Source organism: Leuresthes tenuis, unplaced genomic scaffold, assembly GCF_036924035.1.
Source record: "Leuresthes tenuis unplaced genomic scaffold, fLeuTen1.0.hap1 SCAF_5, whole genome shotgun sequence".
NCBI lineage: Eukaryota > Metazoa > Chordata > Actinopteri > Atheriniformes > Atherinopsidae > Leuresthes > Leuresthes tenuis.
This window is the reverse complement of record NW_027325359.1, coordinates 13,880,354-13,894,000: the sequence shown is the minus strand read 5'-3', so window position 1 is coordinate 13,894,000 and position 13,647 is coordinate 13,880,354. Positions and strand designations below refer to the sequence as shown.

The 13,647-nt window shown below is 39.2% G+C and overlaps 1 protein-coding gene across 1 annotated transcript in view; it reads right to left on the bottom strand.

Moving 5' to 3' along the window:
- cntn1a (contactin 1a) overlaps positions 1-13,647 on the bottom strand; it is a 66,190-nt gene that overhangs the window by 30,192 nt on the left and 22,351 nt on the right. The window contains exon 2 of the mRNA XM_072386193.1: positions 755-889. Coding sequence (XP_072242294.1) covers positions 755-809 — 55 coding nt within the window. The 5' untranslated portion in view covers positions 810-889. The remainder of the gene's footprint in view (positions 1-754; positions 890-13,647) is intronic.

Sequence of the window (13,647 nt, the reverse complement as noted above, 5' to 3'; positions counted from 1 at the left end):
CCCAAAATCAGACCAAATAATTACATAAATCTATTTTTACTGTATATATTAAAACCAGATTTCTCTTTTCTCCTTGAGGTCCTCGTCCCTGCCAGTGTCTTTATATTCACAACATTATTTAAGACTAGCAGTTAGCAGCGTGTTCACACTTTTTCTGTCTTGCTCTTTGTGCACGGTTAACCCACAACCCAGTTTTGACAAGAGTGTTACTATCGAAGCTGCCTGCCACTTGTGCGATTGTCACGCTTTGTAGTTAGAGCCACTTATCAAAGTTTAGGTCTGTTTCTGTAGTCGCTGCCTGAAACCCAGTTTACTGACATCTTTGACAACTGGGTTTTTTGATGGTGATACTTGAAAGATGAAGGCCAGGCAAGTAAGAATGAGGCTAAATGAGCAGAATCTTTTGAAAGTCTGAGTGCCTCTTACCAGTAATGTTTGAAAAGCAAACTGTCTGAGAGCAAACTACTACAACTACTGATCTAAATACAACTTTTTGAGGGTACCACTGATGCTCAGTCCACATTTTTTATTTAAATGTTTTCGTGTCAAGTCCAACTTCAAGCAGAGACATGCAATGATTTGAGGGTCACACATGCAATCGGGACCTATATACGGTAACATGATTGGCATGGTAAAAAAGTATTATATTCAGACATGCGGTGCTTTTCATCTCACATCAGTGATTCTAAATGTATTTTAAAAACATTCTGTGTTTTAATTTAGCCTTTCGCTTTGAGCTAAAAATGCGACAGACCTGCAGGAGAGAGTGAGAGGACCAGGAGATGGAGGAGCAGGGTGAGGTGCAGCATGATGTTGAAGTGAGAACCACCTGGTGGGGTTACAGCCAGAAGCTCAGCTGATGAAACATTAGCAGAACCTCTTGGTTTTCCTTGAATAGATCAAAAACATAAACAGTTAGATTGTTACAAAGAAGAAAAACAAATAGAAAGCATTGATTTGGTGGCTAGCAATGTGCATTTCAAGAGAAAATTCTAAAACTTCCATTGTCCTTCAGCTTTAAGGGAAGAATAAACCGCCTGACCTCTTTTTGCCCAATTATAGTGGAGCAACAGACAGGACAACTTTTTTTGAACTACCTAGAAAAGTAAACTAAAGTAAACTAGTACATAGATTAGAAAAGAGAATGTTAGAGCTAAATAGAAAGCAGGATTTGCTTGTGACCATCGTTTGCATAGCATATTTTCTTGCAAGATAAAACCAAAGTGGAAAGTCAGGAATGAGCAGAACCAGAGACCGGTAGTTACAGTGAGTTTAGTGAGTAGTTGGCTGGAGTGTGAGTATACAGGGCTGAAACCAACTAACGTGTGCATGGGAACTGCATCAGGATCAACCTGCAGCACATGGCAAGCTTTGCCAGCCAAACAGACGAGTATCTGCTTCCTGTCATTCGTCAAAGCCCTAGCTTCTTTATAGGTTGACAGCTGATGATTGACATTTAAATTTTTGCGTGAACATACCCAGAGTAGGTATACTCACTTCCCCCAAGATCTTAACACCACACCACCTAACAGGAGAAAGTACAGCCGGAGTTGTGTGAGTGAGAAGCTAACAGCTGAGGCACACACGCCAGAAGAGGAATGAGAAATTCTTTAAAATAACTGACAATATTTACTGGGAAATTGTTCACAAAATGTCCTCATATTGTTCATAAAAATCGGGCCAGAATAAAACTTTTTGTCATGTAGACAGGTCTCCCATTAAAAGGCAGAAATGTTCAGACTGAAAATAATTGCTATATTGTTTTGAGCAGCAGAGGAGTCTGAAAGATTGTTGGACTGGAAAGAGAGAAGGAATCGGTGTGAATGAACACTCGTGTTCCCAAACACATCCTATGGATCACAACTTTAAAATCATACAGAAGAACAAAGGGAGAAACAATGTGGGGAATAAATGCATCAGTTGTAACACAGCAACAATTTATTTTTACCATTTGGAGGTTGGAGGGGCTGTAGAAGAAAACTGTCCCAACCACTAATGCCTTAAAGTTAATCTACTTTGAAATGTCAATTCTGCGATAATAATCTGTGTTTTCTTGCATTTTAACTCACTGAATAACACATTACACACTGCTTGGTTAAGGTTAGGTATTAAAAACAAGGTTGTTAAGCTTAGGACAACATCATGGCTTGCACTATAACTGTCACAGTAATAATATATCACATCAAAGTATCCTTTTCCTGGCTTATGGCTGCCTAGTCTCACCTTCTCAGTTACACAAACTAGATGTTCCACTGAAATACAGTGATTTGAAAGTCATGCTGGATAGCATGAAAACATCAGCATATATACAGTTTTCTGTTACTGTTCTGTTCATGTTTTTCTGTGAGACCGAGATAAAAGTCTGTTTATAGCATGAGTTTTGACACTGTCAAAAACCTGATCTGAACATCTATTTGACTTATTTCTTTCTCTTTTTTTTTACCAATACACTGTCAAACTCACATACGCTTATTTTTTGGTGTCAGAGCACTTAAGATCAGGTCAGTAATAGCAGACCTGTCCATTCTTTCTCGAGCTATGCTGGAGGTATGTGTTGATTAAAGTGTAATTGAACATGAGGCAGAGATGATTGATTCTCTGTGAACACCCTCAGGTGTCAGCTGCCAGAGACTTGGAGGTCTGACAGTTGAATTGATATCTCAGAGCTCACAGGACAAATGGAGTTCAATTACAGAAAAAGGATTACGGTGGAGGGGAGTCCATGCAACATGGCAGCTTTGCATGACACAAGCAAACTGCAGTTAGTGGAGCGAAACCTTAAAACACAGATTTACACACATGGAAGAGTCCAATGCGTTGGACATACAGTAGTGTCTGAGATGTAGAGATGCAAGAGAGCCATACAGAAGGGATTTCATCTCAATGTGGGACTGTATCCTAGCAACACCTTTCAAAAGCAGCAGTTTGTGTGCTGCAGGGGGGCTTTTGTGATCAGCAATGAAACTATGCAAACACTCATTTTAATCTGGAACAACGCTGCTGTTGTAGACAGAAGACATGTGGTGATAATCATGTCTCCAAGCCAGACATAGCTGTGCAAACACAGTTTTTATCAACTTATTTGTTTCAATCTTCTTCATTCTGCATTAAGTACCATTTCTATATCTACAAAATCATGTTCTCATGTTCTCATAAGATGCACTTAAGAGACCAGGTGAAAAAACAAACAAACATCCTAATTATAGCATCAGGCTAATGTTAAAACGAATCCCATCTATCCCATTAGGAACTGCCATTGATCAAATGCAAAAACACATCATTGTAGCATCACTCAGAAAGGCAGCAGGCTCTTAAAATCAGTATTAATGCTCCCTTCCACCTCTCCTGCCTTATCTTAGCTGCCTGAAAGCACGTGATGAGAGTGCTCCAGCCATCACTGTAAATCACAAGGCCCAGATGTGAAAGCCCTCAAACAGGGTCATTTCTTCTCCCCCATAAATCACACTCAGGATGTTGCCAGAGCTATTACTGCTCGTGGTTTGATTTGAGTGTTTCCCCCCCCCCCATTTTTTTTCCACCCCCAGCTATGCTTTGCTCACCGAATATAATTCTCTTTCCACGTTTTCACTTCACTTAGAATGCTCAGCCTCGTTGCTCTGAAATCTAAAATCATATTACACCTAGCAGAGTCTTCCGGGGGCAGATTCTGAAATTCAGCTGTTGAAGTCCGATAATCGATACTGTTCCCAGTGACTCTTATCATGACCCCAAAACTTCCTAAAGGCTTTTCTGTGTTTTGCCCAGTGGGAGTCGCATAATTGAGTGGGTAACTTTACAGAAACCTCTTGAGCCCAAGCAGACCCAGTGTTGTGGGGGAGGTGATAAGAGGACAGGATGGAGGAAGGATGATGGAGGGGGTCAGAGACTTCAAAACAAGTCGTTGCTCTAGCAACCCCATCCCCCTACCACTACTCCCACCACAGTCATTAACAAAAGATCTGCTGTAATCCTACATGTGAAGCCAAACTGGGGTTAATGCTGGCTTTGTCTTAATCAGTTTTAGAAGGTAAATGAGCACAAACTAGACAAGTTTCATCTCCTGTCTGACTTCACTTGCATGTATGTAAATTATTCAAGCATGCAGTCAAGGGAGATAACTGAATCAACTGGAATTTATAGCAATATTTATAGGTAATTGTTTCAGACATTTCTCCATCAAGGTGAGAGTCGAGAAAGAAGTATGTTTTTAAGACCTTTGTTTGTCTGTTAATCTGTCTCTTTTAAGACAAAATAACCTGATTAAAAGTAATCTCACTTGTCGGAGCAGCCCAGTCTCCCTAAATTGATGTAGCAATTTTGTTTCTAGTAACCACAATTAGGTATCAAATATACATTTCTCACAGTATCAGCCACCACAGTTTGTGAGGAACCTGCAGATTATGTATGTTCTGTGTTTAGCATCACACCACGTTTTGTTTTTCTTCAACCCAAACCAGGTCATTCATGGTTTAAACCTTTGTTGCATGTATGAAAGCAATGAAGAGGGGAAAAAACATCAGTGACCAGAGTTACCACAGAGTGAAATAGTGAAGTCAAAGGAAGAGAACAGCTTCCTGCACGAGCCAAAAAAGCTAACATTACAACATATTCTCCTGGTGACTGGCTTAACTGAACAGGTGGAGAATGAGGACAGAAATAGCCTTCTGAATATCAGGGCAAATCTGGAAAACGTGGAATCTGGAAACCTGCAACAAAATTACAAAGAAAGACACTGACCTTGAAGGTAAAGTGCTCACTATGGGCTCACTCATCTATTCATGTTTTAACTTTGCTGTTAAATGAGTATTTTTCAGTTTTAGTGATGCATTTTACACATTTTTCTATCCTAAGTCCTAAAAAAACATTGATTAACCATAATATATATCTGTAAAATAAGAGATTATGAGTATCACTACTAGCTTCCTGTGTGTGCAGTCAGAACAGCTCCATCTTACTGGGGCATGGACCTAAGCCACTGTGAATGATCTCTTGTGTCTTAAACTAAAATGCTGGCAACAGACTATTACAAGTTTTGAAGAAGATGTGCCACTATTCAAGCACAGTCTCCAAACTGTTTGCCCTTTCCTGAACCAGTCTAGGAGAGGTAGGTCTACTCCTTCCAGAGTAATGTTTTTCTTTAGCCACCCACCATATTGGGATATACAGTTCTTTAATGCGATTGTTTGACATATTCCAGCATGTGTTATTGATGAAAGTCAAAGAATGCATCCGAGTTCAGTAAGACTTTTTACAATAAACAAGAAGCAACAGATTGCTGCCTGTTGGTTTAAATGAGCAAAAAAACTCAATAATCTCTGTTTTTAAGAACATGTGATCACTTTTGAACTTTCACCTATTATAAATCATCTTTTACACTTTTTTTTTAACAATATTTTTAGAATTAGATTTTTTTTTTTTTGCAAATGAGTGAATTAATCCCTGTGTGCATGCACCTCCTTCAGGTAGCCAGCCTTTATTACCTCTGGAGAGAACCCTCACTTTTTCCTGTCTCTGTGCTAAGCTGGGCAATGATTAGGCTGCAGGCTACAACTGACTTCTTGAGTATTATTGATGTTCTGATTCCCATAAAGAAAGCATAAACATATTTTCCTCGTTGCCTGGTTCCTTTGACCTGCTTTTTCTTGTGGGATTTCTGTTCTTTTTTTAATATTACCCCAACCATATCAGGCTGTAAATTACTGCTCATACTGAGGCATGTAATGTGTGATATGTGGACAAGCTACTCATGATAAAAACGTTTTAAAAAAAAGTCAGTAGTGCAGCAGATGAGATTTAGCATCATTGTCAAATGCTGCTGGGAAAATACAAGCGGCGATAAGAAAGGAATATTGATCGAGATTAAATTAAGATGAAAGAGTGAGACATTGAGTCTGACATCATCTTTGAGAGGCAGCTGGGTCTTGGCCCACTCTGAAGGGCATTACTGTTAAATGTTTTTCGGTTAATTCATCCAGAGCCCTTGGAGTGCCTAAGTGCCTTGAGATGACAATTGTTGTAATCTGGCGCTATATAAATAAAATTTAATTGAATTGAATTGAATTGGAGCTGCTCTTTTCCTGACACGCCTTTGTTAAAAAGACAAACATGTCAAACAGTTATCCTGTTAAACCACCTGTACTGGCAGGTAAGTTGACAAGAAATATCTAATATCTCATCAAGAATTCAGATACTTAGCGCCTTAAAAGCGAGTTACCCTGCCACAAACCATGCTCTGTCTCTTCCAGCCAAGGTCTATTTTTGGCGGCCAATATCTGCTGTTGTGTCATTAACTGTATTGTAATCTACTGTTTCTTTGGGTTTCCATCCCTTCACAGTTTATGATAATGCTGATTAAAAAATCATATTTGGTTCAGTTTTTTTTTGTCAACTGGAAAGTAAGAATAGAAAATCTTTTCATCTTTGATAGATGATACGCACTTCTCCACACGTTTTTTTTAACATAAGTCCCAAAATGAGAAACCCTGTAATTCAATTCCTTCTTATGCTGAATCGCTTCTATTTTACAGAGAAGTGGTGTTACATTTCATTGTATCTGTGAATTATTTATGATAAAACCGTTGATCACAGATGAGCCACAGTCAGCCTGTTTCTCTTTAACCTCAACTCTGAAAGATAAACTCTTTGTATACTATAATTGTGGAAAATAACACTGGACTTGATGACATGTAAACAAGATTCTATCTCTAAGAAGTCCTACAGAATGATTCGGTTAAGAACAGGATACGCACAGTGCTTTTATAAGGTAGACCAAGCAAAAACTAAAAGACACAACAAAGAAAATTATGCTTTAAGGGCTTTGTGTGGCATAGATCTCCTGTTGTTTGGTAGAAACTGGTTTATCACTTCAAAGAAAGGAAAGCTCTCTTTTTTTAGAATGTAACAGCTTGATTTGTCTTTCAGCCAAAATTAACTTTTTTTTTTTCTCATTTAGAAATATAATATCACAGCACAGTTCAGCTCAGTTCATGATCATCTTGTTTCTTGGTAAGGAAAATTGTATAATTTATAAATAAACACAATCTACATAAGCTAAAGTGTCAAGTAATGCAACATTCTTCTACAGCTGGTTATTTCTGGGAGTCTGTGAGGTTCCAAATCCAGTCTGAATTAATTTTCAAGGTAGTTATTTCTATTCATTTGCGCAATCTTAAGTGTCGTTTGCATTCATTAATGATCACTTTTCTCCATCAAAACCTTATGAACCTGCATTAAGTATTATTCATGATGTAATCAAGCTGCAGATGATTCATTCATGGCTCTTTCACTGTGTCATCCTGTCTCACTCCCCCTGCCTTCTTCTCTCCCTTCTTCACTCTGTCTTTGCCTCTTACTTGATAGAAGCAGGCATGCTAATGTAAGCTATTTATCCCAACCCCTGCCGTCAACACAAAGCCCCCCAAGGCCACACAGCATCAGCAACCTCAGCTGGCCTGAATATCAATGACACCAGTCATTCAATCCATGAACACTGGAGTTGGAACGCTGTATGCATTACATTGACCTCAAATCAGGTGGTGTTTGTGAATTAACGCAAAGCTGCACGGCAAACACTTGAATTAATAAAAATGATGAGAACCTTTGCACTTCATGTCGCAGTTTCCTCACAGGCAACAAGGTGGCCGTTAATGCCTCACTTATAGGAAGCACATAAATACAAAATAACAACCTATTCTCAGTCCCAACATGTGACATGCAGTTGATCCAGACCACCAAGAAGTCCGGCACTATTTTAACCTTAAGGTCTGGAACCAAGCAAACACACGTCAAGCCTTTTAAAAAGCTGCAGAAAATGTTGTCACAATCAAAAAGGCAGGTGAAAAAAAACAGTGTTAGTAATATTCATATACCAATGGAAAAAATAATTAAATATTAATCATATCATAATTATCATTTCTTAGAAACCAAACAGCTTGACACAAACAAGCTGTGCTTTTGGACGGCAGTTCTTGTAAGTATTTCCCTCCTTTTTTGAGTCTGCACTGCACAAACTGGGGCCGATTGCTGTTCTCAAAACTGCTTTTATGAATGGGATCTTTCAGCTTTTGCTTCAGGGTAAGAGCTTTCCCCACACGAGGGAGCGTTTGTGAAGCAGCTGAACAGCGGTTTGTTGAAATGACATGAATGTACAATCATTTGCTAAACAAACAATCACAACATCAGAATCCATTGTAAAGAAAAAAACTGACAAACATACAAAAAACATTTGTTAACATTGGTAGAAAGTTGGTCACGTAAACAACGATCCATGACATTGGTCTGCAAAAAACCTCATCGAATGGGGAGGCAGCAAAGCTCAGAGTTTATTGAGCCAGTATGTGACAGAGAAATTACCTTGTGATTTTTACTCATTTTACACCACCCAGTTGGCTGTAAGCTCCACTTCAGTGTTCCTAACTGCGGTTTGAGTGCAACCAAAGAAGAAGCCCATGAAGTTATGTTGACTTTCAGAAATCCCCCCCGAGTCTGCTCAAGCCTCAGAGAGCCCAGCTGTTTGGTACAAATGTGCCTTATCAGTGGACAGGCTGGACTAAGATCATCTTACATCTTTGATACATTACAGATGAATTTAGAGTCAAGAGAAGATTACTGTAGGTAAGAGTATCCTCTTTTGTCTCTACCATAATTTTACTACATGTAACACGGCCTCTGCTGCAGGACTTTATAGTTTTACAGAGATTCTCTATGTTAATGAGACCCAGAAAAGCACTGACCTTTCTGTGCAACACCTTTGGAAGAGTGTGATGCATTCAGCTGCAAGACAACACTCAAGAGGAAGCCTCAACATATGTGCTTCCAAGTATGGAAAGTATGTTGCATCATGTATGATAAATTGTGTCGTGAAGCCAAAGGTCACGAGAGACTTGCACTCAATCAAGAAAAGAGAGCACTTTCTAATTACTTTGTGCCCAATAAAGATATTGACCAAGCAATTTCTTTGAGACAGCAGTGACATACTTTAAAAGCTACATGTCCTGGTACCCATTTACAAATACTCAATACTGCCATAAATAATTGGAATTACTAGATGACAGACTGCAGCTTGTTCGTGATGACAAAGCTGTACCTTTAAAGAGGAAAGATCACGGACTGCAAATGTTGCGTCTTCAAAAATACTTTAAAAAATTAACCATAAGCTCCAAATTGAACATAGAGAGATTTAGAATAAAAGGCTGTCTTTTATTCTAAATTAGAATTAGGTGGTGGGACTCTACTCGTTGCTTACCTTGCTGTAGAGAGCTATCATGGCAGTGGCTATGTGACAAGATGAGCTACTTAACAGTCCCCATCCCCTTCACCATGCCTGCTCTGCCAAGTGTCCTAAATACTCGACTCTATTGTTTGCCTAAGAAAGAAGCAGTGCTGTTGGATGGAGGCGCTCTCTCCAAGGTGCAAACAAGGAGGTGGGGACAATAGGAAAAGAAAAGACCAATTCCTTGAGCCGGACAGGGAGCCATGCAAATGGGATGCCAGTGAGGGAGCTTCCCTGCAGCGAAGAAGCCCCACAGAGGGATCTTCCAACTGTGGCCGTGGTTTAATCTCTTAAGCCCCTCTGTCCCACTCACGCACACACAGAAAAGAGCCCCCACACAAAATATACAAATTGAAAAAACCCCGTGTCCCCTGCATCTAAAATGAAACCCTGTCCCGTCTTTGCTCTCATCATTAACCTGGCATCAGGCAAGATGAGTAACCAGCGCCATCATAATCATCATCCCCACTGGTGTCACCGAGAGGGATAATTTTCCCCTGAACACATGCTTCACCAAAAAAACTTGTGCATCTGCAGGAGACCAGCAAAGTGGTGATAACATATGAAAGGCTCTTGCTGTGATATGAATTTCTCACTTAGGAGTCGATGTATTCTTCCAGTCATAAGCCCATTCCAAAGCTCATTTTGCTGGTCTTCCCCTTTTACAACACCTATATATCTTGAAAAAGAAAGAACCCAACTTTGATTTTATTGAAAACTCTTCACCTTGAAACATGCTGATGTAAGATCAGTCTATTTGTACAGTCTCTTTTGTCCTTTACCTTTTCCAATGAACAGCAGCCAGTCACTCAACTGTGAGCAGAATAACACATAATGTACTCAATCTCAATATTATGTGTTTAAAATGTACCTTTATGAACATAGAAAAGATATTCTACAACAATCAGTTCCATGTAAATAGCATTTTTATGGTCTCAAAGCTTTGTTTGCCTTGAATAAGAAGGATCCCATGGCAATACTTACATTCATATCTATAATAGACAGCCTCTTGAAAAAATGTCACTCTGAGCGAACTTTAGATGATTAATTTGTTACTGATGAAAAACTTTTCAGAAGTTTAGATGATGTTCTAACACTCCCGACATGCCATGTCCAAGTGTAAAAGTACAACAAGAAGAGGAAAATCTGAAAATTAGCAAAAAAAGAAGAGAAAAAAAACCTAACATCTCCAGCTGAGTTACTCATGGGCAAAAGGATGATATATTATTCAGCTACTCACAGTGGGTTTTATACTCAGCCTGTGGAGAGGAAGGAGGTTTAAGAGGCGTCTTCTTTGTGTTTGGAAAAGCAAGAATTCCCACATAAAGCCTTTGGGTTGCACTAACCAAGAAGATGCTGAGTCTGTGTTACAGGGATTTGACAGAGGGGGCACCTGGAGGTTTAGGAATGATGCAACCTTGTGAGAAATCCTGCACACAACACATTTGTTGCTACTTGAACTTGAGTAAGATCTTAGTTTGTGTTAACACACTGGATCTGAAAAAATAATAAGTTGAGTGAAAAAACTTTAAAAGAAAAAAAAAACCTTTGTGTTGGGTCAACAAAAACCAAAGCGTCAAAATAATCATTATTGAGTTCCATTCTAACCACACAGAGGTGCCAGATGTTTACATGCTTCTCACTAGACCTTCTTTCAAAGCTAAGGCTTTAAATTGTGTCTGTGACAGGGATTAACACAGACAGGGTGTCAGAAATACAATTAGAAAAAGATAGTTTACTGTCATGAGAGGCTATAAGTAAAACATACTTTGTTAGTCATTTAAATTTTCTAAGTGATTACAGAAAATAACTGTGGCTATTAAGTGGTACGGGCACCATGGTTTAGTGATAAGAGATCAAATCATTGCATCCTTATTAAAATGCACCCAATTAAATGATAAATCTGCAAATGTCTGCACTCAACCTTTGAATCATCGCAGCTAATGGATCAGGTCAACAGACTTGCAGTGCTTGAGACTAAAAACAAGTCTGACGGCTTTCATTTAGAGCAGCCAGGGTGGTGAATTATGCAAAGAAGCACAAATTCTTCCTTTTAGCAAGCACTTTACTTCTATTCAAAAAGCATGAGCTTCCAAAACCAGTGGAAAATCTCTCAGAAGCATACGGCATGCAGAGCAGGGCACAGAGTGCAGTGGGAGATCATTGAGTCTGCTTAGACGATTTTCCTCCACTGTGATTTACCCAGGAAATCTGACTCAGCACAATCCCACTTATCCAAAAGGGAGGATTGTTTCCTCCCATCTGTGCATGTAATGTAATGTGCAGTTCATTTAGCTGGTTCCCAGGGTTCACTCTGAGGACAGCTGATAAATTAAGCATTTACCAGCTTGCCAGATAATTGTTGGGTGTTTCTTTCAGATGGACGTCTTTCTCGGCTGTCTTGCCTTACTATTGGAAAACCTCAAATTGACGAGTCATTGGACAAATACAGATCAGGGATGCACTCTCCCTAATTTTTTTGTGACTTTGTTTGTTATTTAGTTTTGCAATCTATCACAGTCCACTGGAATATACTAAAATGGCCTGTTTGAGCAACAGCAGTCCCAACCCACTTAGCATACACCAATACACCATGAGAATACTCACCATGTCGTGGTACATTTTGTAAAACTGCGCAAGAAGCATAAACTCTATTTACACACTTGATGCACACAATTTTTTTCAGAAACACTGTGACTCTCTGCTAAATAAATTAGGCAAATTCTGATTTATGATTACAGGCAGTAAAATCAAAAATCGTCAGCCAGTCACCATTTATTTATCTTGAGAGTTTATCAGCACATTGGGATCAGCAGATGACTGATGGTGCAGATAAATGTGCAAATTAGTAAACCTCTGAACTCTGTTTCTCATAAAACAAACATTATAAGTAAACTAGAGCTGATGATAACATCAGTTTATATTTCTCAGTGAAGGAAGGCATGCGAGTCCCATTAGTGATTCGTCTCTTTGCTGCCATGCCCATAGTTTCTGCTCCCTCTGATCGCATTTGATATGGTGGTCCATGTCGGCAGCGTAATGAGGAGACTGGAAGCATGAAAGAATAAGTAATTAGAAATTAAATGGTTCTCTTCTTAGCTCTTATGATAAGTATGATTAATTTTGTTCATATCTGCAATAAACAGAATTCTATACCCTCCTTGCACTTCTTTGAGTTTTACATAGGTGTCAGTAAGTGACAATGTGTGCATAATGAAGTCTGTCCTGCTCAATATGCAGTGAAGTGTCATCTCATGCACCATAGGTTAAGATCAGGTCAGCGAATAACAATTTCCTTGCATGTTACATACACAATTTAACGGGCAGACTAAACTAATAGAGTTTTGCTGCTGCTGTTTACGGGTGACTGATGATTGAACAGGCAGAGCCGCAGTCTCTTAAATGCCTTCATTTAAGCCAAAGTCAATTGTCCCTGATTGCCTGAATCTGATTCTTCCCTCAAAAGCCTTTTATAACAGCTCAGTGAGTCAGCTGAAGAGAACAGAGGCACAATGAGGTAACCAAGCTGTGACTTAGGAGCAGAGACCAATTGGACCCAATGTGCTCGAAGGAGCTTTTGTGCGCATGTTAATATGAGCAGGTCCAAAAGCCCTGGGTAAAAGGAGACACCTGGCAGTCAGCTCTTGCAAATACTTGTCTTTTGTATGTCAAGACGAAAAGAGGTGGACAGTTATCTTTATTATGAAACAAAATGCTAAAATAGAAAAATAATGACAATGATTATCAATTTTACCAGCTGTGTTCCATTCATTAAAAACAAAGTATTTGAATACAACACTTAGAATAGGTATTCTTTATATTGTGATTCTTAAGGACAGATCAGTCTCCCTGAGCTAGTTCTTAACAATGTATTTCCACAATGTATTTGTGGTCTTTCTGAACAGCCGTATTGAGGGAAAAGCACAGTGCCTTGTTCCTCACCAACCTCTGCACAGTTGGCTGAACGTTATAGCAAATGGTTGACACGGAGGTGTTAAACGCATTTAGTAGCAAGGCAACAAATCAGCAATCAACTTCATGTCAGATTTTGACTGGCGGATAAAGCATCTGAAATCATGTCAGTTTAACCGAGACCCATCCTTGTTAAACCACAGGAAAGACAAAAAAATCGACAAATAATCCAGCAGGTCATGTGAAATAGCGCCCCACCAGAGCCAGTTTGGGGTTTATGTACAGTGGAAACAGCAAGAGGCTGAGAGAAAGAAGGGAGTTTTTAAAGTTTTTAATTAACATGCACAGTTTGAAAATCTAAGCCAAAGATGTTTCACCTGTAGCAGTTTTTTCTCCCACATTTTTCCAAAGACATTTTGTGGATTGGATCAATATCAATTTTGTCTATTTTCTTGATTATGACA